This window comes from Ursus maritimus, unplaced genomic scaffold (assembly GCF_017311325.1).
Source record: "Ursus maritimus isolate PB19 unplaced genomic scaffold, ASM1731132v1 scaffold_2, whole genome shotgun sequence".
Lineage (NCBI taxonomy): Eukaryota > Metazoa > Chordata > Mammalia > Carnivora > Ursidae > Ursus > Ursus maritimus.
In genome coordinates, this window is record NW_024424452.1 from 51,202,841 (window position 1) to 51,230,805 (window position 27,965).

At 44.7% G+C, this 27,965-nt stretch overlaps 1 protein-coding gene across 2 annotated transcripts; it reads left to right on the forward strand.

Moving 5' to 3' along the window:
- Positions 1–216: 216 nt before the first annotated feature.
- On the forward strand, positions 217–27,816 carry SLC30A10 (solute carrier family 30 member 10). 2 transcript variants are annotated; one of them, XM_040634588.1, is made up of 4 exons: positions 217–664; positions 20,315–20,392; positions 24,550–24,789; positions 27,326–27,816. In XM_040634588.1, the coding sequence occupies exons 1-4, from the start codon at positions 217–219 to the stop codon at positions 27,814–27,816; spliced, it is 1,257 nt and encodes a 418-aa protein (XP_040490522.1). The 2 variants fall into 2 exon arrangements, with proteins under 2 accessions (XP_040490522.1, XP_040490521.1); XM_040634587.1 differs by lacking the exon at positions 217–664 and adding an exon at positions 19,014–19,620.
- Positions 27,817–27,965: the final 149 nt, after the last annotated feature.

Genomic DNA, 27,965 nt, shown 5'->3' on the forward strand with positions numbered 1-27,965 from the left:
CAGGTCCCAGCCCGTGTGACATTTCTTGCTTAATTGCCCTTTAAACTGTTTTATGGCTTTATAGCAGCCCATAAAAGGTGATTTCCAAATATGACAAGTGCTGAAAGTCTGAAGGGGAGACTTATCCAGGAGTCATAACAACTAAATCTGTAGCTTGCTCCCCTACCAGCTCGGCCTTCCCAGGAGAGGCCGAGGGACAGCCGAGAGCCGGGCACCATGGGGCGATACTCAGGCAGGAGCTTCCGGTTAATCCTCATGTGCGTCGTGAGCATCCTCCTCTTTGTGGTGGAACTCGTGGTTGCCCACATCGGCAACTCCCTCTCCTTGGCCTCCGATGCCTTCGCCGTCCTCTCCCACTTTGTGTCCATGATCATAGCTTTGTTTGGCGTGCGGGTCAGCAGCATAACACAGCATAGGAAGAGCACTTTCGGCTTTCTCCGGGCGGACGTGGTGGGAGCCTTTGGCAACTCCATTTTCGCCGTGGCTCTGATGTTCAGCATCCTGGTTGAAGCTGTCAAGAGGTATATTAGTCCCCAGAAGACGGAGGAGCCCCTGTTGGTTCTCAGTGCTGGAATTATCGGGCTGTTCTTCAATGTCCTTAACTATGTCATCTTGGACTGCTGTTACTGCACGGCACACGGGCCCCTGGAGGACCCCGAAACAGGTAAAGAGTCCTCAGATGTGGTAGCAGATTTGGTCGGCCTCTTGTCTGGTCTGTGACTTTCCAGAAGATCTTTCTCAAAGGAATTGCCTCCAGTCCAAAGTTCCTTGTGAGCCAGTGGGGCGGTGGGGCAGCTTCCATCTTGTGGGGAGGGGTCTTCTTTAATTTTTAGTCACCAGGAATGGAAGGTGTTCAGAGAGGTAGAGGGGGGGTAAAGGTACTGAGCAGGGCCACGAAGGGAGCCATTTGAAAGGAAGCGGATGTGGCATTGAAAACAGTCTCATTTAATTAGTGGCCAGATGCGACATGGCTGTGTTTGAATTTAAAAATAATATTTTAGTTTTTCCATAAAATATGTTCAAAAGAATACTAGACTACCTAACCAGCTGATATCAAGCAAAGTGTCAAACAAGTGGCTAGGCTGAGAAACTCTTAGGAATATATATTGGACGAGTTTACATAAAACAGAGAAAAAATAAAGGAGATGATCTACTGAACTTAGTTCTTTATAAGATGGAAATATTTGTACTTATTTATTGTATGCATCCATCCTATTTGAGAAAAAGGAAAACTATTTACATGTGAACATTTAGGTGGGTACCCAGTGTACTGGGTCATCTGTCAAAAGATGGAGTTAAATCTTGGAAGAGAACAATAAATCTAAAGTAATAAATTCATAAGATAAATTAAGAGATGGAAACATGTTTCTTCTTGCAGAAGAGAGAAATATCCAGACCCATCGCATGAACAGACCAGGTTCAAATCATGGCTCTACCACAGGCCAGCAGTAGAGTTAGCCCACCTAGACTGTCTGCCCACAGGTAATACGGAGGTAGGAAGAACCAAGTGAGATCCTACGTGTTCAGCCCTTAACAGGCACTTGGTAAAGAGTAACTCTTGTTTTTTAAAAAAACAAAATGCAAGACTTTGAATTACGTAATAATCCAGTAGCATTGAATTCTAATTGCTCATCTGGATTCTAAGAAATTTTAACATACTTCTTATTTGATGCTCACTAGTAGGGGTGCTCTACTACTAAGCCTGGGGAGCCTTAGCTCTAAGTTTGCATTTTTCATTGTATTCCTTCTGTCTTTGCTACCACCATAAATTGTGTCAGCTGCGTCCAGTCCTTGATCCAATCTCCGTCTGAATTTTCCTATTGGTAGAATGCATGTTATGAGAGCACTTATAGTACGTATTAACTATAAAGGGAACAAAGAAGACACTAGAACCTATATCTTTATTCGATTTAATGAATCAATGAAAGCCTCATCTTTTGAAAAGATAATAATGACTTAATTTGAGACCTTAAACCTTGTTTCCATCAGTCATCGTGTAGAAATTATTACTTGAGATCCCAGATTATAAAAATCACATATTTGATATAAGACAAATATTTATTTCTTATTGCTAAGTATAATTTCAAGGCAAGGAAGAGGATTTCAGGCAAATGATTAGTATGGGCAGTGGAACTGTTGCCATCACTGAACTTGCCATAATGTTTCAGACGTGATCTACACCTGCATAGAGCAAAGGCAATTTAGGCAAAGGGTTTAACTTTTTCGACCAGTATGAAAATTGATGGACAACTGTAATTTTATTTTTATAAATTGAGTTATCAGATAGGTCTTAGTTCAGGTCTTGTTTGGGAAGTGGTGCTTTCCAATGTCTACGTCCATGCTAAGATGACAAAAAGAGGCTTAAGACAAATATTTCACCTTGACCATATCAGTTTCTGTTGCCTTAATTCCAGAATCTCTCTCTTCTTTTAAAGGGTCGGATGCTCTTCAGGTTGCTATTTTAACTACCCAAGTGTAGTGTTAGATACACACGTACAGCTGATGTTTTAAGATACATATTTTATGTTCACTTTATTTTGGTAGCTTTTGGTATTGCATTATTCTATTAGAAATTTCAGAATGTTGAAACACTCCAAGTAATTTTAGCATAGCTACTTAGCTTCTTTACATTATCTCTTGAGTTAGGTATTTAGCACTTTTACTAAAACATACATTTTGATATCTTTCCCATCACTTAAATAAGTTTAAAGTAAACTTTTGGATGAATCTTGTACACTGACATTAACCTAATTTTAATTGTCTTCTGTTTCAAGAAGAAATGTGATTAATCCGTACATATCAATTTATACCAGGAGGTATACAATCTGAAAGAAAATGACTCTTGACTTCAGAAGATTTGACCTAACAGATCATTATTATATCCTAATGTATTAGGATAAAGACTTTCTATGTGTCTAGACCCCTAACTTGTAGCTCCGTGGTACCTCCTGGTTTAGTGATCAAAACCAAGATAACCCATCAGTACTTCTGTGAGATCTGCAGCCAGAGAGAGAGTTTACTGAGCAAGCCTGCGGTCTCTCCTGGTTCTGTGGATCTTTAACTCATTCTGTTTGATCCGTCCGATGTGGAAATTGATACCAGTTACATCTGATGTTTGACGTCATAAGAAAGTAAAAAATGAGACCACTAACTTTAAATTAAATATGAACAGAATAGACTGTCTATACGGCTAAGACTTAAAACATCCCTGGGATTCATGGAGTAAGAGAAGTTGGAGGATCAGACAGATGGAGCCAGAATTAAACAAACAAACAAACAAAACAAAAAGCTCTGGGCGAAAGGAACGTGTAGAAGATTCAGCTGAGATGAAGGAGCTTGGAAGCTCTGGGTCCATCCCTCGCCAGCGTGAGTCCATCCCTGCATGAAAAATGATAGGGGAGGCAGGTGGTTTTGGCTAAAGTAAAAGGCCAAATGAAAAAAGCAGAAATCTCAAGCATGAAAGAAAAAACAAACGAGAGGGAAAGTCTGAAATGTGAGTGGCTACGTGTGTGTTTGCAGAAATGGCGGGGGGTTAAAACAGCATGTGGATTCAGATCCCAGGAGATACGTGACACCAAGGATTTTCCTTCTCTAGACTAAATGTGCTTTGTTTATGTTTCTTCCTACTCCTTGTTTACTTGATTTTCCTTGACTTTCACATTGTCTTTTATGTTTGTATTTTATTTTTGATTATTTCATGATTGTGTTTTTTAAAAAATATAACAAATAGAACTCTCTACGGCCTTGCCTGGTACTTGAACAGATAGATACCTTTATGTACATTGGCCTTTATTTTAAACCAGAGACAATTCTGTGCAGCTCTGCCGGGGCTAGATCAGGCTTACAATTTATACAATGTATAGGTGACAAATTTATATCTGAAATCTCTGCTGTTTCATTTTATTCCATTTTTACAAAATGCCTTGCCTTTGAAGTTACTTGAATTGTTTTTGAGTCCAAATTGTGTTCATTTTCTTTCTTCCTTTTTCTCTCTTTCTCTCTCCCTCCCCCTCCTCCTTCCACCCTCCCTGTCCCTGTCCCTCTCTTTATTGCCACCTCCGTGGCCAATATGTTTCTCCAACCAAATCACTAGAGGCAATTACAGCATAGTAATCCACAAAATTCCTGGTCGCAGAAGGTTTTAACACACTGCTGACTGGCTGCTCTCCCCAGCTCCTAGTCTAAACTAGTCAGTACTAGTTAGGACTCTAGCCTGATGGGAGCCTTTCACCTGGACAGCCTTGTAGACCCTGAAAGCAAATCTGGTTTCCTTTCTTCGTAGAGCAAATTCAGTCCAGAGACAGGCAAAGTAAGCAAGGCCCTGAGAGTTTCAGGAGGTTCAAGAGGGAATCTGCTTCCTCCCTCCCAGTAGCAAATACCACACAGTCACCAAGAGGGCAGAAACTGCACAATCGAACACAGCTTTTCACACTAGAAAGGGGAAGCTTTTCTAGGTATGGGTTCCCCAAATCGTTCAGAGGCAGGGTTGGAATGATAGGAAGTTTGCAATAATTATCACATAATTTTAAGGATCATGCTTAATTCCCAGAAGCTGGTACTTTGCCATTTGTCCGTATCTGACACCGTTGTTTTCCAAGCACTGTCTCGGGTTTTGAACAATTAACTTCCACATGAGGGTTCAGTGATAAGTACACACACGCCTGTCACAGCCCACAGCATCTGTCCCACGGTAGATGCTTAATGTACTCTACATCTCCTTCCGTCTGCTTGCGGCACCTTGGGGAGCCCCTGGCCTCTCCGGTTGCCCAGTGACAGGGCTCTGGGTCAGTTCTAGGGAGTGAGTAAGGAAGATTAACTGAAGAGTGAAACAGAGGAGCTATTTCACATTTGTGAAGTCAAATTCAGCTGAAGAAAGAAAAGAGGATAAAGCAGCTCCTTGTTCTTAGCCATTTTCTCCTAACATACAGAGGCTGCCCTGACCAATATCTGGGTTAAATTTTAATGAAAACCCAGTGTTTGTTGACATCCGTGGGGTGTCAGGCACTTGGAAAGCATACAGACAATAGTCACAGCACTGTGGGCATATGTTTGGAGAACTGTATGTTTTATGAAAGAAATAGAATGTATTGCACTGAATTGGGGAATCATATGGATTATGAGACAGTATTTGCTGTTTTCATTTGCAGACAAGAAAACAGGCTGAGAGTCAGATCCACTGTCATATAGGTAGTCCACGGTAGAGTTACAAAGAAATTACAAGGCTGAATCTAGGCCCTCAATTAAAGGCCCTATTCTGCTTCACCAAGAAAAGAAAAACAGTGAAAAATCACTTGGCAATAATCACAAAATAGCATGTCAAAAAGTGCGAGTTGATACACCGTAAAGTGAATCCCAATTCCAGTAGCTGAGTGACCTCCAGAAAGTTACTCAAACTTTCTAAGCCTCAGTTTCTCCATCTGTAAAATGGGTAGTATCTATCTCATAAGGGTGTTGTGAGGATGAAATTACACTGTTGTGTGTGAACTGCTCAGCGTAGCACCTGGTGGTGGTGGTTGGTAGTGATTGTCCAAGGGCTGAAGGGACAGGCAATGAACGAAGTATTAGGAAGACCCTTGTGCAGACAAGTCCCTTGCTCTACTCCACAACCACGATTGGCAGCCCAACTTATCCCTGGTCAACACTCATAATTATTTGCTGTTACTTATACATTTGATCAATACAGATCCGTCACTGGTCCCGGAAAACCACACAAAACATGTATCTTGCTGATGACAGGTTAGTAGCATCCTTAGTGGGGTGAACCGGGAGGAGCATGGACCAATAACCGGAAAGTACACGTTCTGGCTCTTCTCCCCTCATTGCCTGGGTCTGATAATAGAGAAGATACTTAACCACTTTGAGCCTCATCTTGTGTATCATTGCACCTATTTTCAAGAATCGATATGCCTTTCTTTTGATAAATAATAATACCTTCACAATGCATGATTTTTCAAAGGGTTCTTATAAATGTTACCTTCCTTGTCTCTCAATGCTCAAGCTAACACTTTGTAGAAGGGCATTGCTTATATTTTTCAGTTGTTAAAAATTATATATTTTGAACTGTTGTAATGGCATTAACATCAGACTATGTCATTCATTAAAATAATGCAAATGAAAGTCATATTTCCAAGTTGCAAACGAAGAAAGTGAGGCACCAAAGGTTTTAAGGTTAACCCAAGTTGATGCTAGAACCAGGACTTCGCATTTTCATATCTCTATCCTGCATAAGGTGATTTGCCTTTTAAACATTTCCCTACGGTTCTGTCTGGTGAGTAGTGACATTCCAATTTTCCTTACCGAAAGCCTTCATTTTCCAAGAAGGTGGGCTGAAAATAAGCTTATTATTTTGGTTTTCTTTTGGTCAGATGCTTACAAGATGCAAAGAATATATTTGTCATTTTTCTCTGTCTCATTCTTTTGATAGAGACAATAAATAGTCAATGTGGTTTTTATAAAACTTGTATCATCGTCTCTGATAACTATAACATGCCATCATTTTTTATAAATGGCAATAAACCCAGTGACTCCATTTCCTTAGAAATATCTTCCAAAGTCCATTTCCTGATATTTATTGTCTACCTCTGAGAAGGTGTTTTGAGAGAATTTTGAGGGAAGTAATTTTCAATCAAGTATATCTGTGCTCTTGTTGTTGTTGTTGTTGTTGTTGTTTTAAAGATTTTATTTATTTGTCAGAGAGAGAGAGCACAAGCAGGGGGAGCGGCAGAGGAGAGGGAGAAGCAGACTCCCCACTGAGCAAGGAGCCTGATGTGGGACTTGATCCCAGGACCCTGAGATCATGACCTGAGCTGAAGGCAGACGCTTAACCGACTGAGCCACCCAGGCATCCCTGTGCTCTTGTTTTTTATCTGCTGTGACAACACTAAAAATGTATCAGCCCAATAAGCAATAGGAAAAACATGATCCTTAACTCAGGCCAATGAGAACTCGAGGTTCGTTCCTTAGAGGAGAGCGACAGAGAAGTCAGTTTGAAGGGGACACTGTCTGGATGCGCCACCTGTTTTCTGTAGAATTCTTTACCTGGAGAAACTGCCTTGAGATTTTGCAGGACCAAAGAGAATGGAACCAAGAACCAGCGTTATAGCTGGTGCCTAGAGTCAAGTGAGGACATTGTTGGGACATTATGGGGACGATAAATAACTTCCCCCTTGAGTCTAGAGCTAAGTGAGGACTAAGGGATCAAAGATAGCAATAAAAAGAGTAGTCTAGTTCCTGATAAAAGCTGGATTGGAGAATGTACCTTGAATGTCACAATAGGCTCAACAGTAAACTTACCCTTCCTCTTACAAGCAGAGCTCAACAACTGGGGCGGGGGCAGAGGTGGGCCCCCAAACAGAGACAGTATACATTCTCTGAGGGCAGGCAGTTGGAAGGGTAAAGCCCAGGAGGGGCTGAGCCACGCTTCTTCCATTCCTTCAACTAAATCCACCAGTGAGAGAAGACCTTTCCACTTCAGGAGTGACTTCTTACCTGAAAGTTGGAGCAGGAATGAAGGGGGTCAGACAGAGACCACCCTGGTGGGCCCCTCATGGAAACACGAGACAAGAGGAACAGAGATCTCCCCTTTCCCCTCTGCTGCTTTGTGTATTCCTCACTCATGGCTTTCCTTGAAGGAATAGAGGAACAGTTATCAGGACAGTGTTGCCCATGTTCCGAAGGCTTGGGCTCCCAATACCAACCACTGTTTCCTTTGGGTATTCTTCTTGGGACCAGTGCTTGGTAATTTTGATGCCCCCTGAAGACTGAAATGGATTAGAACAGTAAGTGTATCAGTGAAGTCAACCCTGAGGCCCCGCAGGTGGTCAGTATTGTTCACGAGAAATTACATTGTGATATGAAATAATAGCATCAAGATATTCTATTAATTTTTTTAAAGATTATTCATTTATTTGTCAGAGGGAGAGAGAGAGAGAGCACAAGCAGGGGGAGTAGCAGGCAGAAGGAGAAGCAGGCTCCCCACTGAGCAAGGAGCTTGACGCAGGACTCGATCCCAGGACCCTGGGATCATGACCTGAGCCGAAGGCAGTCGCTTCACCGACTGAGCCACTCAGGTGCCCCAGCATCAAGATATTTTAATAATTCAATGTCAGCAATATAAAAATGCCCCTAATTTAAATGTGAATCCCCTCACCATATCAAATTAGGAGAGAAAAATTAAAACCCAAATTAGGTATGTTTGACCTGATGCATTCCTACCCAGAGAAATCAAAGCTTCTGATTATTAACTTAAAGGACAGACCAAAGGCACATCAAAATGAAACCATAGAACCCCCAATCTTGTTCACTTGGAGCTCAGCCTCAGTTTGGGTGTCGTCTCTGCCTGGTAGTGCCAGGGTTCCTCCAGTAGTTTTAGCCTGAATTGTTTTCCACTGGGATGGATATCATTCTTCGGGACGTCCAAGTTGGATAAGTTTGGCACCAAAACTTCCATGTGCTCCACCTTTTAAGGATCTCTTTGTCTTTGGAAGGGCACCTGGGTGGCTCAGTTGGTTGGGTGTCCAGCTCCCCACTGAGAGAGGAGTCTGTTTCTCTGCCTTCCCTCCCCACTCACACACACACACATACACACTCTGTCTCTTTCTCAAATAAATTAATCTTAAAAAAAATAAAAGATCTCTTTGTCTTTGGTTTCCTTCAGTTTTGCTGTAGTATTTCCCTACGTGAATTTCTTTTTATTTATCCCACCTGGGAATCATTGTGCTGCCCGAATCTAAGCATTTATATCTTTCATAAATTCCAGAAGATTTTCCGATTCCATTTCTTCTAGTTTTCCCTCTCCCCTGTTCCTTCTATTTTTTCCTCCTGCAACACCAATTAGATACTATCAGATCTTCTCATTCTGTCCTCCATATCTTGTAAACTGTTTTGCACGTTTTCCACTTTATGTTCTGTGTTGCATTCTAGATAGTCTGGGTAGTTCAGATTTGCCTTCACTTTTCCAGAAACTGATACTGGTACAGTGTGTGTGTGTGTAGCTCTGTGCCATTTTGCCACATGTGTAGATTTGTGTAATCACCACCAAAATCAAGATACAGAACGATTACATCACCACAAAGCTATCCCTCTTGCCATGTTTTTATAGTCATACCCACTGTCCCTATGCCCATTCCTTACCCCTACGCCCTCAAAACCACTCATCCGTTTCCATCTTTATAATATTATAATATTTCAAAAATGTTATGTAAAAATAGAATCATACATATGGGACCTTTAAAATTGGCTTTTTTTTCTTTCAGTATAATGCCCTTAAGACCATCCAAGTTGTTGTGTGTATCAGTAGTTGGTTTCTTTGTATTGCTGAGTAGTAGTCCATGGTTTGGATGTAGTCGGATTTTTTTTAAAGCCATTCCACCAATTGTATGCCTTTGAATTGTTATATTTATACATTCTACATTCAATGCAATTACTAAAGATTAGGGCTTAACCATTTCATTTTTATTTTCTGTTTGTTCCTTCCGTTTTTCATTTCTCTGTTTTCCTTTTCCTGTCTTCCTTGAACATTTTTTTAGAATTTACCCATAGCCAAGGCTGAAACATGCACTTTCTTTTCAGTCTCCTTTGCGGCAGTAAGTTTTTGTTTGTTTGATGGTTTCGTTTTGCTTCAACCTTCCACCGAGGGATTTCTTTTTGAGGGGATCTCTGATCCAATGCTCCCCTTTGCATGGATCTAAGTTTTGACTCTAATGCCATCCGTGTCCATATGGCTATTAAAATCCAAGACTGGAACATTTGTCTTTATCGGAAAGATAACCCTAAGTCAGATTCTGGCTTCAACTCGTCTTGTTGGATTTTGGCTTTCACTTCATTTTGGGCCCCTGAGTATTTTCTTAATTTCCTGTCACACTTTTTGAAGAGTTCAAAAAAGTTTGACAGAACCATATAATGGTATCTCAGAACTAGAGCCCTTACTCTAGATAGACTTAGGTTCTCAGAACTCAGCACCTAGGAGCACCTGGGTGGCCCCGTCAGTTAAGTGTCTGCCTCTTGATTTCAGCTCAGGTCATGATCTCAGGGTCCTGATTTCCAACCCTGCATTGGACTCTGCACTCGGCAGGGAGTCTGCTTAAGATTGTCTCTCTCTCTGTCCCTCCCCTATGCCTGTGCTCGCACTCTCTCTCTCCTTAAGATAAAAATAAAATCCAAAAGAAGAAACCAAAAAAATTTAGAAAAAAACCCAAAACTCAGCACTTCGAATAAGCCAGGCCCTCATTACCACTTGCAAGGACCAGCAGAGAGTCAAGGCTGTCAGGGGACAGGACAGCAGACAGAGGGCGTCCTCTGGTTTTCTGCCTCTCTGCCATGCCAGCAAGATGGAGCCAGCCTGGCCAGGCCCAGACCTGCATACTTAGCTCCAGTGGTAACAAGAGGTTAATTATGTTCCAAGTGTTTCACATCTGGTAAACACACTGCATCCTTTCCCAGAGAGTGACATTTAAAATATTGCTGCCTGCTCACAGAGTTTAGAAATTTGTAGCAACGACATCCTAGGCTCCATATTTTATTTGTGGCATTTTTTTTCCCCAATCAGCCCAGGGCATGTGTGTGTGTGTGTGTGTGTGTGTGAAAGAGAGAGACAGAGAAGGAGAGGGGAGAGAGGAAGGGGAGAGGGAGGGAGGGAGGGAAGGAAGGAACGAACGAACATTTTGAGAATTCCATTTCCATCTGGAGCTCCTGTTTCTGGCTCTGTTTACACTCACTCTCCTGAGTGGGCTTTATTCAATCCTGTACCTCAGGAACCGCTGCCTCTGCCTTTAGCTTCAGAACCACTCAGGCCTGGGAATCCTGCTCTCTGAGGAAGCTTCTCCCCTCAGTCTGAGTGTCAGGCTTAGCAGATGTCTGAGCCGAAGCTATCTGAACGTGTGTGGTGATCACACTGCTCCCGCTCCTACTTTACGCCCCTGCAGATAACCCGTCTTTCCACAGCTCTGGAATACTTCAGGCCTTGGGTGGCGCAGCATCCTGCTAAATCTTTGGTTCTGAAGTTTGGAAGGTGCTTCTAGTGTTTTGCTTCCTTTGTGTCCTTGTCTCAGAAACGCTCAGTGGAGTTGTCAATGATTTAATGTTTTAATCAAGTTCTTAAAATTCTTCCCTTTCCTTCTCTACTACGTATGAGGCTGGCATTTTTGTTGGACTTTTTTTCTTTTCACTTTGTCATTATTTTTGGGGTCAGACATTTGTTTTTCCCACATAGATTTTTTTTTTTCTTATCACAGTGAGAAAAGTGAAGTCAGTGTTTTCTGGGTCTGCCAAAAGCAACTGTTGTCCAAACAAATCTTGTCGACTCTCACCTCTCTGAGTTGGATCACCTCGTGTGAAAAGCATTTTCCACTTAAACAAAAAATTTAACCCAGGCCTGGACTCAAGCTATCATCTTGCCTCAGTCCCCTTCGGTGTGTCTCATTCTTCCCTGTGCCTGTCCTGGAGTCCTAACTGTCCGTTCCTGGACCTGTTCCCACAGGACAAGGCAAACCCCTACATCCGCAATAACTGTTTTGATTTGAAGCTCATCTAACAATGCCTTAAATATTCTTTGCGAATCTTCCTAGGCTTCTCCTCTCAAATAGTTCCAATTTTTGTGGAAGCTTTGTAGAGCCGGGCCAATCTTTACACGCTGGTTTCTTGTTCTGACTGCTGTGTAATGAGCCACCACAAATTTAGCGGCATAAAACAACAATCGTTTTATGAGACTTGGGATTCTGTGGGCTGGAATTCAGAAAAGAACCAGTAGGAGCAGTCTGTCTGCCCCACGATGTCAGGGGCCTCAGCCGGGAAGACTCCGCGGATGGGACAGTGACTTGATGGCAGGTGGTGGCATCATCATCTGTCTGGCTCCTGGGCTGGAAAGTCTCAATGTCTGGACTGCTGGCTGGACCACTAGCCAGGACGTCTCAGTGTAGCTTGGCTTCCTCACACTGGAGTGGCCTCGGGACATTGTATGTGATATCTCAAACGTGAGTGTTCCATCGAACAAGGTAGACGCCTCAATACCTCGAATCAGATTCTATGGATTACAAGCAAGTGACGTCATAGAAAGAGTGTCAAGCCCATGGACCCACTTCTCTCTTTTTTTAAAAATATTTTATTTATTTATTTATTTATTTATTTATTTATTTATTTAAAAGAGAGAGAGAGAGCACGCATGAGTGGGGGGAAGGGGCAGCAGGAGAGGCAGTGGGAGAGGGACAACGGGGAGGGGCAGTGGGAGAAGTAGACTCCCCCTGAGCAGGGAGCCTGATACAGGGCTCCATTTCAGGACCCCAAGATCATGAGCTGACCTCAAGTCAGATGCCAACGGACTGAGCCACTCAGGCACCCCCTACGGACCGGACCCACTTCTGATGGAAGGAGCATTAAGGTCACCCTGTGGAGAAACACATAGAATAGAAGATATGGTTGTGCCCATCTTTGGAAGAAGCAAACTGCACAGTGTGCCCTCAGGCTAACAGTGCATATCACTTCCACATACAAAATCCCCAGGACTCCTGGTCTCCTCCCATGGGCCACCAGCTTCAGGCCCAGGCTCTTGTCATCTTAGGGCTAATGAGGCTCCTTGAGTGCCGTTCCTCGAGGGTCTTCCCCTCCCATATGAAGATCTGTGAACTAGAGATACAAAGGACCTGCTCTCCACGTACCCAACATACAGTGGACATCGCATAGCTGCCGTGTTCCCCAGTTGCTTTTACTTCAGACCATAGTCACAGCTTTAAAAGGATGACTTTTAATAGTTCCCTGGACCTGGTTCTCTCTGGTGATGGTGGAAGCATTCTAGAGCCCAGTCAGCTATCTGAAATCTTGCCTTTCTGCCTCTGAACTGAAGGACTTCTTTGGTTCCGAGTCCCCCATCTGATCTGATCTAATCCCCTCCTGAGAATATTTAGAGATGTGTGCATTTCCCTCTCTTTTTTTGTGTCTGTCTCGCTTCAGGAAAACTTCCTTCCTCGGGTGCAATATTCTTGTTTCTGAGAGCAAACTACCCTCGCTCTCCCTTTCTGCACAGTAAGACTGAAGCACAGAGTAAAACCAGTCTTAAAACTCATGCTCACGAGGGCCTATTAAAGCAGCCCTGTGACGATCACAAGAGCCATGTTTTCTGTGAGGCACTAAGCTGCTGTGACTCGTCAAGGTCAAATACTGCCAGGCTCACGCTGTAGCCTTCAAACCTCACAGCATCTGCTCTGGTCCCGCCAGGAGCCTCAATCCCCACGTGCTACTTTGGGCCATAGTTTCTTAGCTGAATGCTTCTCCAGGCTCCTGCCAACTCCCCAGGATGTTAGGGCTTCAGGGGCTAATAAATCCTACCCCTTTCTTACTCTCCTAGATTTGGAAACAGTTGACAGATTAGATACAGATGACATTGAACATAAGGCCAACTTCGTTGCGGATATGACGTAGTCCAGCACTTGGCTTAGAAGTAGAGCAGCAAAGAGCTTATTAATAGTTCATCCCAGAATGACACTCACCCACCCAGCCCCAGACCCCCCTGCACGGGGCACAGCCTGTCCCGGGTAGTTTCCCTCCTGGACGTGCGGACCAGGATTGCAGGTCTCATGGGGAGGCAAATCTGCGAAAGAAAGGTCAGGAGAGGTGACCATGCTCCACACTTTCTCCCACACCTGGTCACTGGAGTAGTTGCCCCGCTTCTGAGAAAAGCTGCAGAAGCGATAGAAAAAGGTGAAGAGTGTTATTCCCCGTGGAAGTGTCACTGAGGAAATGCGAAGGTTGGGGAATGGAGAGTCTCCTTAACACAAACAAAAAGCTCTGAGCTCCCATGTGACCCATGTTTGTTCCTTCCCTTCCTCCTTCCTTCTCTTCCTCCCTCCCTCTTTCTTTTATTCTTTTGTCTGTTCTTTCTTCTATTTCCTGTCATCCTGTGGGCCACAGAGGGGGTGGGTGTCAAGGAAGTCTCCCTGAAGATGTGGCGTTTGAGGCCTAAGGCATGGGGAGGAGGAGTTGACTGGGGTGGAGAATGTTCCAGGAGGAAGGAATAGCATAAGCCAAGTCCTGGAAAATAGACTAGGTGAGATAACCAGAAAGATGAGCTTGGATAGAGAGGAGTAATGGGCCTAACACTGAATCCTGGGACACGCCAACATTTAGAAACGTAGAGAAGGAGGAACTCTCCATGAGGTATACGGAAAACCGGGAGGGTACATTATTCAGCGGTCAAATAGGGAGTCTTCAGAAAGTCTTCCAAGATGAGCATAGAACCCCGGTGGATCCCGGCGTGAGTAACTTGCACAAAGTCTTGTCCGTGGTGTGGTGGAGATGGAGGAGGCATTGGGTGGGGGGCAGAGAGAGTGCTATTTGAGGAAGTAAAGATGGTGGCAGTGTTTCCTGGAGTTTTTCCTTTGGAGGGAGCAGAAAAATGGAGCAGGAATAATTTCTCTGTCATTGGTGAGGAATCCAAGTAAAGAAATGTCATAGTCAGCCATTTTATTTTTTTAATTATTAAAATTTTTGTACTTCTTAAAAAAATTATACTTCTCATGAGTCTTGAATGTGGAGAAGAGGAGAAAACCATTCTTAGCACTTTATAATAAGTGTAAGTTCTTGGTCAACTACTGACCAGAAGTGTCTGGTTCCAAGTGACAAAAACCCACCTTAGGCTTGCTTAAGCAGAAAGGGAACTTTTATAGGTTCACATAATTAACTTGGAACCAGAGACTGAAATTCCATCAGATATTCTCTTTCACTGCCTCTCATCTCTTTCTGCTTCCTTTCCTATTGCAGAACAAAGGGTTTGGGGAAGAAAGCAAGGGGAGACATAATTATTAAAGGGCTCTGAGTCACCTCCTCTCTGCTTTAGTGACCAGACAAGAAAGGGACCCTTTCTCTGATATATTTTGAAAACTTCAAGAGAAGAACTCTGGCCCATGTTGGATCAGGTGCCCATCCTTTGAATCAAGCACTGGGGCCAGGGAATGAGGAAGTATGTCTGGCTCAACCTTGGTTATATGCCCATGTCTGTGTCCAACGGGACAGGACATCTTACCAGAAGGAAACAGGGAGGGATTCTAGGCAGTCGAAAATCCTGGCTGAACCATTTACATGAGTGGTGGTTACAAATAACAGTGCTTGCTTTCTAGAACTCATGGTGATTGGTTTCTTCATGGCAACAACAGCAGTGCCTTTTATTTGTCTATGATTTGCACCTTCATTGTCTCATATGATGTTCAGAACATCAACGTGCACTGAGTAGCATGAAGTTCTCATTTGCATCTCACAGATTAGGAAGCTAAGGCTCAGAAATTTAGTGACTGGTCTAAGTTGTGCAGTAATTGAGCTCCAGAGGTCAAGAATCTTAGCCCTCCAGATCTCATTTTAATACTTAACACAGCTTCTCATTTTGTGACCGTAATAAAGTCATCTTTCTCGGTCCAGTCACCTGATTCTCTCTGCTCTTCTGCCACATGATAATAGATGAGAGAGTCATGATGGACAAAGAAGTATCGTAATGATAGCTGAGGAGTTTGGAGTTTGAGATTTGTAAAATATTTTCCAGTATTTTTATATTCTTAAAATATTTTATTAATTTTTTATTCATAATACATCTTACTAATATTTTCATTCATAATACATTTTATTAATCAAGAGCTAATTAGTTCTAAGCTGGGTGGCTAATGGTGAAAAGTATCCAGCTTCTGATGATTTATTTAAAATCTGGAGGAAGGAGCTATGGGGAAAAAGAGCTACCTTTCTTTAGAATCATTTTTTGGTGCTTTGGATGAGATGTCCATTCTCTTCCTCGAAGGGAACATCATCTCTGGTCAACTAGAACAAAAAATGAAAACAAAACAGCTGCTTTTTCAATTTCTTAAAAAAAAAAAAAAAGGTTTGTTAGTTTCTGGGTCAATACCAGTGTAGGAAGAACGTTTAGTCCTATAATCTCTACTTTATAAATTGTAGCCCAGCAAGGTCTACGCCAATAAAAAGTGAACTTTAAAAAATCCTTTCATTTGTTTAGAACAACAGGAGTGTTGAAAGTGATCAAATTAGTACAACGTGGGGCCGAAGAATGTAAGCTCTAGAGTCTGATGCCTGGATCAGATCTCCATTCTGTCACTTACATATTGTGTGATCTTGGCCAACTTACTTACAGTCTCTGGGCTCTAGGTTCTTCACCTATAAAACAGTGCTTGTTTTATGAGTCAGTTGTGAGGATGAAATGAGATTATGCTATTAAGTGCTCAGCCCAGGGTTGGGCAGTCAAAGCCCAATAAACAGAAGCTGCTGAAACCTCATCATCTATAGGAAAGTGTAGGAGGCAGTCTCAGTTTTTGTCAATCAACTTAGATTATATATATTCTCTCTCTATATATAAACTTTATACAACTATCTATCTCTCTATCTAATCATAATTAATCAAAGCATTGTTCTTGAGTGCATGTTGTTGACACCTTCAGCCTCTCTTGAAGTCAAGAACGAGGCCCTGGGCAGGGTCCCTCACACAAAGCTCCCTCCCCTGCCTCCCCAGCTGCCTGCCAGCTTTCCAGTTCCATCAGCTACCTTCCTGGGGCAGTGACATAATTCTTGTTATCTGCCTTCGGTTAGGAGAACGACTGGGGAGCAGGCGCAAGTGATAGATTTCTGCTGACCTGGGGTTTTTCTTTCACTTGTGAAGGACACAGAAACGCAGTCAGCAGGGACTGGGTAAGCAGTGTGATTTCCACCAGGCCCCTGTCTTGCTTCAACTGCTTTGCTTGCTGTCCTATGTCACATGTTGCAGAGGCTTCATGGTTTGAAGACAGGATAAGCCAGAAAGTGGGATATCTTTCTCTGCAACAGAGTGTGACATCTGTGGTTCAATGGTAATTCTCGTACACAGGTGCTGTCGTGCTAACATTAATTTTAGCGTGCTGATGATAACGTGTGGCCCTCTGGCCCACTTTGCCCTTCCCTCCTCCTTCTGCCCAGTCTCTTCCTCCTCACCCCACAACTACTTTTTCTTCCTGTTTTTTCTTCTTCTTTTTTTTTAAATAAACAGCTTACTATGTGCCAGGCACTGTTATAATCACTTTACATCTATTCACCCACTTAATTCTCACAAACCTATGAGGAGACACTAATATTATTCCCTTTTTACAGGACTGAAAACCAGACCAGACAATTAAGGAACTTGTCCAAGGCCAAAGAGTTTCAAAGCTTTCATCAGCCCATCTGCACCTCTTTATTTCTTTTAAATTGTTGACCATTTTAATACTCGTGTTTAGAGATACCTTAAATGATCAATTTCCTTAAGTTTTCAGTGTAGGGATATTTTCCCGAAGATGGGGAGGGAATGCTTAATGGGCTTCTTGAGTTTGGATGCTCATCTTGTGTAAGGTGGGACCCTCAGATCAGGACATTTTAGGGGGTGCCTGGGTGACTCAGTCCGTTAAGCGTCTGCCTTTGGCCCAGGTCATGATACGGAAGGAAGTCCTGGGGCTGGAGTCCCAGGGTTGAGCCCCACGTTGGGCTCCCTGCTCAGCAGGGAGTCTGCTTCTCCCTAGGCCCCTCACCCTGCTCATGTGTATGCTCTCTCTCTCTCAAATAAATTTAAAAAATCTTTTTTTAAAAAAAGGACATTTTAGCATGCTTGTTAGGGTCCCTTAGCACTAAAAGACAAGATCATCGTTTATAAGGCTCAGACAATGGATGAGGAGAGAATCAGAGTGTGCTACTAATGGACGCGGTTATTTCCAAGTCCAAACCACACATGTTTCTGGAATGGTTAAAGTTCAGGGATTAGGGACAGGAGAGGGGGCATAGAGATCACCAGACTTCACAGATCCTTTTTGGGAATGAGAAAAGATTGTAAAGGAAAAACAAACCAAGAAAGAAAATCGCAAGGGCTCTCCCACCCCCTTCCCTGAACACCCAACAGCAAACAACCTTCTTCAAGGATTGCAGTGTTTGGCCTCTCCCAGAGTCCTGGGGACAGTTCTCTTCGGGGTAACTTTTACTTGGAACACAGCCTGTTGTCAACAGGAAAGGCTTTATTTGGAATAAACCTTCATGGAGGCCAGTCGATTGAACTTTGAGTATCAGGTCATGCTGTGAGGGACACATGGGGGTGAAGAGAATATTCTCTGCCATGGAAAAATGAGACAAGGACACAGAGGAGGCCTGCCTGACTTCTTTGATGGTCAAGGGACTTGTGTCAATCCCAGGGAAACTGATTTCTGAGCGCTGGGTGGGAGTGCCATGCTTCCAAAAAGTATGATCTGTGCTCCCCTCCAGGGCTGCCTGCAGCTCCTCTGGGGAGGGACGCCTTGAGAGTGAAGATGCTGGGAGGGGAGAATGGGAGGCAAGATGAGGGGGTGACAGAAACGATAATGCGCTCTTTGCGCGAAGGCTATGCGCAAGGAGGGCGGATAAAATAGCTACACCACGGACACCAGTGGAGTGGGAATGCCGAGCCAGGGCTCAGCCCCAACTTCACGAAAGGCAAAGCAGGAAGCACCTTGAAGGTTGGGCAGGGTTGGCTGGGGCCTCACCGGGTTAATGTGGAATCTATAATGCCAGCAGCCTCTGGGCACGTACGTGAAGGTGTCCACGTCCACCGCGGGGAACACGCCCCACAGCAGTCAAGGTCCTTATCGCCAGGAGTCAACAGTCAGGGCTCGGGGAGGGGAGCGACTGGGGAAGCGGGGTCGGTGTCAGCGGGTGAATCCCACCCATGCCTCAGGGTGTCTGCGTGGAGGGCGCTCCAGACACGCCCCCTGTCCCCAGCGGCTCCCCCTCTGCCCAGCGCTGTCCTAGAAGGCCAGACATTGGCCCGTGGCCACCTGCCAAGTGGGGCCGGGACCCGGGATCGGGGGAAAAGGCCTCGCAGGCGGCCCGAAGGCCCTCAGAGACTGCCGCCGCGGCCACTCCCTTAGACTCTGGACGTTCGGGGCCCGGGGGCGCTCTGTCTCCGCCTTATAAGAAGCCGGGCGCGGGGCCGGCTGCGAGGCCGGAGGCGGGCACGGGGCTCGGCCGCGCAGGGGCGCGCCCACCGGCGGCGGCTCGGCGACATGGGCCGCTACTCGGGCAAGACGTGCCGGCTGCTCTTCATGCTGGTGCTCACCGTCGCCTTCTTCGTGGCCGAGCTGGTCTCGGGCTACCTGGGCAACTCCATCGCGCTGCTGTCCGACTCCTTCAACATGCTGTCCGACCTGATCTCGCTGTGCGTGGGGCTGGGCGCCGGCTACGTGGCGCGGCGACCCCGCGGGGGCCTGGGGGCCACCTACGGCTACGCGCGCGCCGAGGTGCTGGGCGCGCTGAGCAACGCCGTCTTCCTCACGGCGCTCTGCTTCACCATCACCGTGGAGGCCGTGCTGCGCCTGGCGCGGCCCGAGCGCATCGACGACCCCGAGCTGGTGCTCATCGTCGGCGCGCTGGGGCTGGCCGTCAACGTGCTGGGGCTGCTCATCTTCCAGGACTGCGCCGCCTGGCTTGCCTGCTGCGGCCCCCGCCGCCGCCCGCCGCCGCCGCCGCCGCGAGAGCAGCCCCAGCAGCCGGCCCAGGGCCGCCCCCCGAGCGCGATCGGGGGCCCCCGCCGGCCCTCGGCCGCCTCCCGCGGCGTGGCCGCGGCGGAACGGAAGAAGGAGCAGGGGGCGACGGTGTTCTCCAACGTAGCAGGTGCCTTTCGGTTGCATCCTCTGGACCTCTCTGCCTTTCCCTCCTCCCGCCCGTCCCTTCTTCCGCATCCACGCCCTCTTTTTCTTTCAGGCTGTTGCTGCTGCTTCTAGTCTATAAAAAATCCATGTCCTCTGCAGCCTGGCTTTAATTCTCTGCTGCTATCTTATTGTATTCCCCACTACTTCTTTTGTTTTCTCCTGGATGCTTAGGCCTCCTTTTCTTTTTCTTTTTTCTTTTTCTTTTTTTTTTCTTTTGGCCTCTTTCCCCTTCCCCTTATTCTGCCTGCTTCAGAATCTTGATTTTCTTAAAAATCAGTTATTATTGGGCAACAGATAGCATCCCCCAACCCTTGGCCCTTCATCAGATGCTGTCTGCACTTTGTCTTCTCCTTTCCCTTTCGTCCATCCTTCTATCACCCTGGGAGTTATGGGTTTGGGGATGGGGGTGGGCTCCCACTTGCCTTTTTTATTTTTTTTTTTAATTTAATTTGAATGGAAGTGGAAATGAAATGCAAAGGTGGATCACAAGGCTTATGTCAAGGCCAAAATGTACTATTCTGGGCTGTGTGTGTGTGGAGAGGTAGGGGGTCTGATGAGCTAGTAGGAGTTTAAAATAACAAAACCTTTTTTGAGTCCCTTGGTTCTTTTTGTTTGTAGAACTTATACACAACACAAGGTTTCTTCTTTGAATGCAGGTGATTCTCTGAACACCCAGAATGAACCAGAAGAGACTATGAAAAAGGAGAAAAAGTCTGACGCCCTGAATATCAGAGGTAGGATCGACTCTGGGTCCATTTGAAACCCTCGTCTGTAATGCATATGGGCTGTGCCATACTCTTTCTGTTTGCCTTTAAATAAGGTGTGTTAGAAAGTAGGCCGGTTGCACGAATAGACTATGACCCGAGTCTCTTGCCTAATCACTGCATTGATTCTAAGTGACACACGAGTTGCTAATGATTTATCCTTGCTCCACTTAGGGCCAGGCTAATGCTGTCTGCTTCGGAGCCTCACAGATGAGCAGCATGCCGTTACTTTATGTGCCTTTGCCCACCCATGGATATTACTCATGTAAAATGAGGCCTATTTTAATTGAATGTAATTTTGATGAAGGTGAGAAGAGAGCGGGTGGCTGCTGTCCAACGTGGCATTGCTGATTGACCCTCACGCCTCACTTATTTCTGCCAGGAATCTGTGTCTGGGATGGGTCTCTTGGCTTCCTTGAATCTCTATTTCCGGGCCCAAAGGGGAGGGTTCTGGTGAGGCACGTGACAAGCACGTTACTAGCATTCTTCCTGCCGTGTGCTCAAGGTCACAAGCACTGGGCAAAGGTTAGTCCAGGGAGTTCGGAGGTGCATGTCTCACCAGATACCAACATTGTATCCAGCATCTCTCTCTTCCAACTTCTTGGGCAGAGACTTAGCTTCAGAGTGATTCCAGAAGGGTCAGTCCCCAATCTCAATTTACGGGATTTCAACCAAGATTATTTAACCCTTTACTTTCAGATGATTTGGGGGAAGCTTGTGGGAGGGCTTAAATGGAAATAATATAAAGAAAAAGTAATCATCTGGGGGACGCTTTCATTTTTGAGACTCTCCCATCTGTTTTACAAAGTGATACCCGGAATGGATCTGTGGGGAAAATCAGAACAACAACAACAATAACAACAACCACACATGAGCTCCTAAAAATCTCTACGAGTCAATATTTAAAAATTGAACTGCAACAGGAGAATTTCTCAAGTGCTTGGTGATGAATCTTTTTTGGAAAGAGAGAATCTGTAATGAGAAATCACTATCCTTTCTCTTCCTTCGGGTTCAGTTTAAAATATATATGTGATATATACTATATATATATATAGATAGATAGATAGATATTAGATAACACATACTGTATATATTATATATATCATAGATTTTCTATAGCACTTTAACTTTTCAAAGCACAATCTCTTAATTATTCATTCTCATGCTGCAGAGAAGGAGAACAGGTAGGTGAAAAGATGCTAAGAGGACTTAAGAGTGGCACCAGTAGATATTGTGACCTTGTTTGGGAAGCATGGTATGTGAAACTTGCAGCATGATCGTGAAACTTGTATGATCTGGCCGATCTTTAGTCTAAAGCTGTTGGAGCTCCCAGGTGGAAAAATGCCGGGGGTAAAGGCTTGCTATACCTGGCTCGGGCCTGGGCTCCTCAGGTGCTGACCAGTGTGCACCTGTAGCCTCCGGCAGAGGTGAATAATGCAGTGGCTGAAAGATTGGTTTTGGGGTTCGAGATGCCTGGGTTTGGGGTCTTGGCTCTGCCGTTTAAGACTCTGACTTTGGGCAAGTATTTGGACTTCTCTAAGCCTCCAGTTCCCTCATCTGTAAAATAGTATCTACTTCGGGGGGTGGTTGTTAGATAAAGCATGTAAAGTGCTTGGGTGATGCGGGAGGAAAAGCCTGTTTATGGAGCTCATGCTTTGTGCCAGGCCCCATGCAAGCATGCGTCACTCGCCTTTTAAGAATCTCACCAGGTGGGAGCTGTTGTCTCTCGGGTAGTGAGTGGAATTGCTGGGCTCAACACTGCTGCCTAGGCGAACGCTCTAGGCCCTGCTGGGGCTCCCAGGAGCCTCTCCATCTTTCAGGCCAAGAGGGAGGCTGGCCTCCCCTTAGCTCCTGTGTCCTTATCTTGGAGCCACGATTCGGAGAAAGCGCACAGAATGTTACAGCTGGAAAGGCCTTAGTGGGAATGGACTCCACCCCTTCGCTTTGCAGATAAGGAAACAGGGTCCTGAGAGTCGGGTGACTTCCCAAGTCGCCCAGGCCGGCAGCAGAGGCAGGGCTGGCACCCTGGGCTCCTACTTCGCCTTTCCACCTCTTCCCAGTCTTGCACGCTGCCTGTACGCTCCATGCAGGGTGGCTTGCTTCTCCAGGGTAGACAGTCCACTGATTGGTTACACTTTTGACCTTTAAGCGGCCGCTTGAGAAAGCAGAACTGTCCCTCCCGGTTCTGCAGGGAGCAAACGACTGACGGAGATTCTTGTGAACAAAAATCATTTCTGGGTTTTCAGTGGTGTTTCTCTTATTTCAATGGAATAAAACAAATGCCTTCTGAGAACCACAGTCCATCCTCTGCAAAGCACCGTGAAAGCACAATCCTTTAAAAATTCTCATCAATTGCAGTGGTTGATTTTATTTAATAGGATCAAATGCAATACATTGAAAACTGTTGCAACAGAGTGTCAGGAAGATAATTAACTTTCTGTATTTCAGTGTAAATATAAATAGATAAACCACAGTCCTGACATCATTTGAAAATAAGTCTCCTTTGATGAGCTGTTTCTTTCTCATGGTTTTTTCCGGTCAGAAAGATCTCTCATCCTTCCATAACCACTTGTTAATGCCCACGGCTGGTGCACTGTGTTTCTGGTTATCGACAAATTCAACAACATTGATGGTTTTCCAAGCGCTGGGACACATCAAATTTCAACTTATGTCAAATTGCCAGTTTTTCTGAGTTTTTTAAAAAAATCTCAAGGCAGGAAGTGAGGGCCCACTGTTGAGATGGCCTGTCCTCACAAATCTACTTAGCGAGCATTATGACTAGTCAGATAATTGAGCTGCCTACCAAGTGTCGATCTTCGTCTCTCCGATAACGTTGCCTGACTTATCTTTCTACATCACAGATGTGATCCCATCAGAGTCTGCTCAGAAATCTTTACTGCTTCCAGAATAAGGTCCTAACATGGCTGGCATTCAAGGGCTTGCTGTTCCCATGTCAGCACGCCTTTCTAGACATCTCTGCCCTCTTCTTCACCCCTTCGCTGCCCCATCTCCTCTCCTAGACCTCAACTGTCTCTCCTGTCCCCCATCCCCATCTAATGCACACTTTCAGTGGGGTGAGAAGTACTCAGTCAGGCAGATCTGGTTCAAGTTCAGTCTCTGCCTTTTACTGGCTAGGTGACCTTGGGCAAGTAACCTAACCTCTTTGAGCTTCAGTCTCCTTATTGATATAATGGAGATCACCACATCGCTGTGCGGTTGTGAGCGTTGCATGGGTGGTTGGAATAGCACAGAGGACGCACTCAACGAATCACGCTCAAGAGTCTTATGTTCTTTTCTGCAAAAAAAAAAAAAAATGACCTTGTGTTTATATTTTTATAATCCTTCTGACAAGGTTTTCACCTAAATCCCAGTAAAGTCTGTGTTTTGCATACAACTGGACACCCAGCTCTTCTGTGTTAGGACTGCATATTTTCTGTATCATAATTAAAAGCTTTAAGGTTGGTTCCCTTAATTAAAGGCAGCCACAATGTTTGTTATTATATCTTTAATTTTAATTTTATTGTTTGGTGACGAAGTCTCTTTATTCAGTGGCAGTGTTGTCGGAGTCCCTTCTTAAAGACCTCTTCAGCCAGATCCGGGGTTGTGAGGAGTCAGCAAGGGCATGTAGGGAAGGGGGGAATGGATCAAGGAAGAGGGAGGACAAGGAATAACAAGAACCATTCTCTTGACATGTCTTAGTTCTCTCTCCTCTTAAAAATATTTAAAACCATTTAAATCACAGATACCTGTCTGAAAGAATAAGAAACCATGTGCACAGCCTCCATTTTGGAGTTTGGTGCCTTCTGATGAGTGGCAGGTGGCAGTGGTGTGACACCATGAACAGTCACAATCCTTCCTCCCATGGTGTCTGCAGCTCAGAATTTTCCTAGGCTGTTGCAGGTTCTCTGGGACCTGGAATCGTGGCCTAGGGTTTTGTTTTCTCCAAGTCGTCGACATTTTCTTTCCTCTTTTTTTTTTTTCCCTCATTCGAATCCATCCTGCTGTTCTAACCAAAAAGAAAACAAATAGCAACTGGTCTTCTTAGACTTGGGAACTGGGGTTGCAGAGTGTCCCACAGCTCCCAAATTTGGATCTGTGCTTGAGTGGGCTTTCTTTCTTCCTGGCAGGTGTACTGTTGCATGTGATGGGTGATGCCCTGGGGTCGGTGGTCGTGGTGATCACAGCCATCATATTCTACGTGCGTCCCCTGCAACGTGAGGACCAGTGTAACTGGCAGTGCTACATTGACCCCAGCCTGACTATCGTCATGGTCATCATCATTTTGTCCTCTGCCTTCCCACTCATCAAGGAGACTGCTGTCATTCTGCTACAGATGGTCCCCAAAGGAGTCAACATGGAGGAGCTGAGTAAGTCACGTGATTCTTACCTAGAGCCATGCCCACTCAATGCTCCTTGGGTCAAAGGGCCAGCGTTATTTCAGAGCAGTGTTTGATTTATGTATCCTGAAATACTTTCAGTCACCTGGCAATAGAGCCATCTAGCATATGTTTGGTCGCCTAGGAAGATGACTCACAGCTCCAAGAACCAAAGGTCCTTTGCAACCCATCACTCTCTGACTCAACTGCCAATTTTGGAGAATATAGTGTTGGGCAGGACCTATTCCTCGGCTCTTACCTTCACGTCAAAGATGTATTTTAATTCCAATAAGGTTACCGGGCCAAGAACTTAATTTTTATTCTCCTTATTCTGAAAACAGGAATCATTCATTTGTATTCTGGATCCTGCTTTCCAGTTAATTGATTTTTTATGGGCACGCAAGTCACCGTGTCTCTTATAACACCATAAAAAGGACCGTGTTTTAAATTCAGATCATTCATGACCTCATTCAGTAATGAAACCTGTTTCTGGGTCGCGCTCACGGAGAAGGTCAAACTCTCACCTTAGTTACGTGCATCGGAGCACACAGTTCAGAGACTTGGCAGTTTCTAAACGGGAACTATCCAGATGTTGGTGAGAAACTGAATGTGCAGCTTTATTTCTAGGGTTTCTAAATGGAGGTAATGTTTTTATAGAAAAAGAATTTTCTTGCATATTCGCTGTTATACTCTCATTGCTTCACCAGAGCCAGTAACCACGAGCTAGAGCCTGGCCCACTATGAGGCTCGAAGTGGGAAGACCTTACTTCAGGACGGAGCCCTGAAGTGAGGTTGAGATGGGTCTTAATACATTGTATGGCCATGGCTGGGCTTTCCCCTGTGAAGGTGTGATTTACAGTGCTCGGGGGGAGGTCACAGCCCTGCCAGCCCTCTGTTTAATAGCGTGCCCTGGGACCAGATGGCCGAGCTACAGCTCACAGCTGGAGCTTCTCCTGCAGTCTTTGCCCCTGGATGCTCTTTTCGCATTTGGAGCCTCGTCTTGGGCAGCATTGCTTAGTTTACAGTCTCAGAGTCCCTTGGGCGTGGCCAGCTCTCTGGCTGCTTTACTGTACAGTTAGAATAATCAGCCTTCACTTCCTGCAATCTCCTCTCTGCCCAGTGCTGCAGATAGAAGAGGTGCGAGATGGGGAAGGAGATACCCAGGAGCGGATACGCAGCATTGTCTCTACCTTCCAGGAACTTGTTTTCCAGTTGAAGAAACAAGATAAACATATCAGAACAATTTGTGATATATAATGGCTTATATTGCCTTTTAACAAAGTAATATATATATATATATATATATATATATAAAACATTTAAATAGAGATATAATTATTATTCATATAAACATCTAAATATATATATTTAAAAACATTTTATATTTATATATTTAAAACATTATTATTTATATGAATAAACATTCAAATATATATTATATATATATTTTAAAACATTTAAAAAAATAGATGGTAATAACAGTAGCAACAATTCTGTGGCACTTATTATATGCTAGTAATGATTTAAGTGCTGTACTTACATTCACTCATTTGAATCCTGAAATTAAACCTATGGGGTACTATCGTCATTATTCCGACTTACAGATAGGGAGACTGAGGCATGGGGGGCTAGCTAAATTACCCAAGGCCGTGTCTCAACTGGGATTCAGACTCTGGCTGGCCTCAGGGTCTTTGCTCATAATCACTATTCAATATCATCTCTCTAAATACATGCTCATTTGAGAAAGTATGGAAAATAGAGAAGACTTAAATAAAAATATACAAATCTCTCATAATCCTTCCACCCAGAAATTACCACTTTTAATATTTTTGAGTCATTCAATAAAACAAGATTTTATCTGCATTAAATTTGTGTGTGTGTATATACACTGATGTTTGTTTAAAAAAAAAGAAAAAGATCGTGCTGTATATACAGTATAACTATTTGCTTTTTCACTTAAAGCTATCTTATATACTTTTCCTCATGTCCTTAAATATGCAGCTTACTTGTTAATGGCTGTTACCATATTCTTTTATATAATTAATTTAACTATTTCCTTATTTCCATCTCTTCATTAATTTAAAGAACATTGCTCCAACCATTTTTGTGCATGAATGTTTGGGTGTTTCCTTGTAGGTTAAATTCCTAGTACTAGGGATGCTCGTGAAAATTTTCAGTCCATATTGCCAAGTTCTCCCCTTTCAGAAAGGCGTCCTACTTTATACTCCTGACACAGCCCGTCTGGGTGTCTCTTCCCTTGCAAACTCAACAACCCTGGGAACTTTTTTGGGTGTTGTTGAACTTATTTTCTTGAATTGCCTTTTACGGGTTCATGACGGATGGTATAGGGACTCAGAGAGGAGAAAGAAGATTATGGGAAAATGTACCCATACAGATACAGCTCTTTTTCTTCTCGTTGTGGTAAATACATCGTTTTGGTGAGAATGCCCTCAGGGACCACGTTCCTCCTGGAGTGGCACCTTGTTTCCAGGAGCCTTCGCTAATTGTCTGCTCTTCCTTGTCGTAGTGAGTAAACTGTCGGCCATGCCCGGGATTAGCAGTGTGCACGAAGTGCATGTCTGGGAGCTGGTAAGCGGAAAGGTCATCGCCACCCTGCACATCAAGTATCAGAAGGACAGGGGCTATCAGGACACCAGTAGGAAAATTCGAGAAATTTTCCACGGTGTGGGAATCCACAATGTGACCATCCAGTTTGAGCAGGTGGACTTGAAGGCCCCCGTGGAGCAGAAGGACCTCTGCAGCTCACCCTGCATCTCCAAGGGCTGTGAGAAGCAGCTGTGCTGCCCGCCCGGGGCCCTGCCTCTGGCCCACGTCAATGGCTGTGCCGAGCACAACGGCTGTCCCCCTCTAGACACGTACCGAAGTGGTAGCTTCCGGAGGCAAGAAACAGCAGAAGTGGCTATTGAAGTATCTTTGGACAGCTGTCTGAGTGACCACGGACAAGCTCTTAGCAAAACTCAGGAGGACCAACATTATGTCAACAGCACACATTTTTGATCTGGTCCCCGCATAAACAGACTGTATAGACGAGGCGCTCTGGCTTGCGGAAAGACCTCTGTGGGCTGTAGACACTGATCAAATCCGCGGTGTGCTCGCTCTGTGTTCAACAAGGGGCTGGTTGTGCGGGATGTTAATTGCATGCGTCC

Bases quoted from the DNA above. Each gene is read 5' to 3' on its own strand.
- SLC30A10 (XM_040634587.1), top strand. From the start codon at position 19,014: ATGGGCCGCTACTCGGGCAAGACGTGCCGGCTGCTCTTCATGCTGGTG. The intron at 19,621-20,314 runs GTGCCTTTCGGT...CTTTGAATGCAG, and splicing joins GGTGTTCTCCAACGTAGCAG to GTGATTCTCTGAACACCCAG. The intron at 24,790-27,325 runs GTAAGTCACGTG...TCCTTGTCGTAG, and splicing joins AGTCAACATGGAGGAGCTGA to TGAGTAAACTGTCGGCCATG.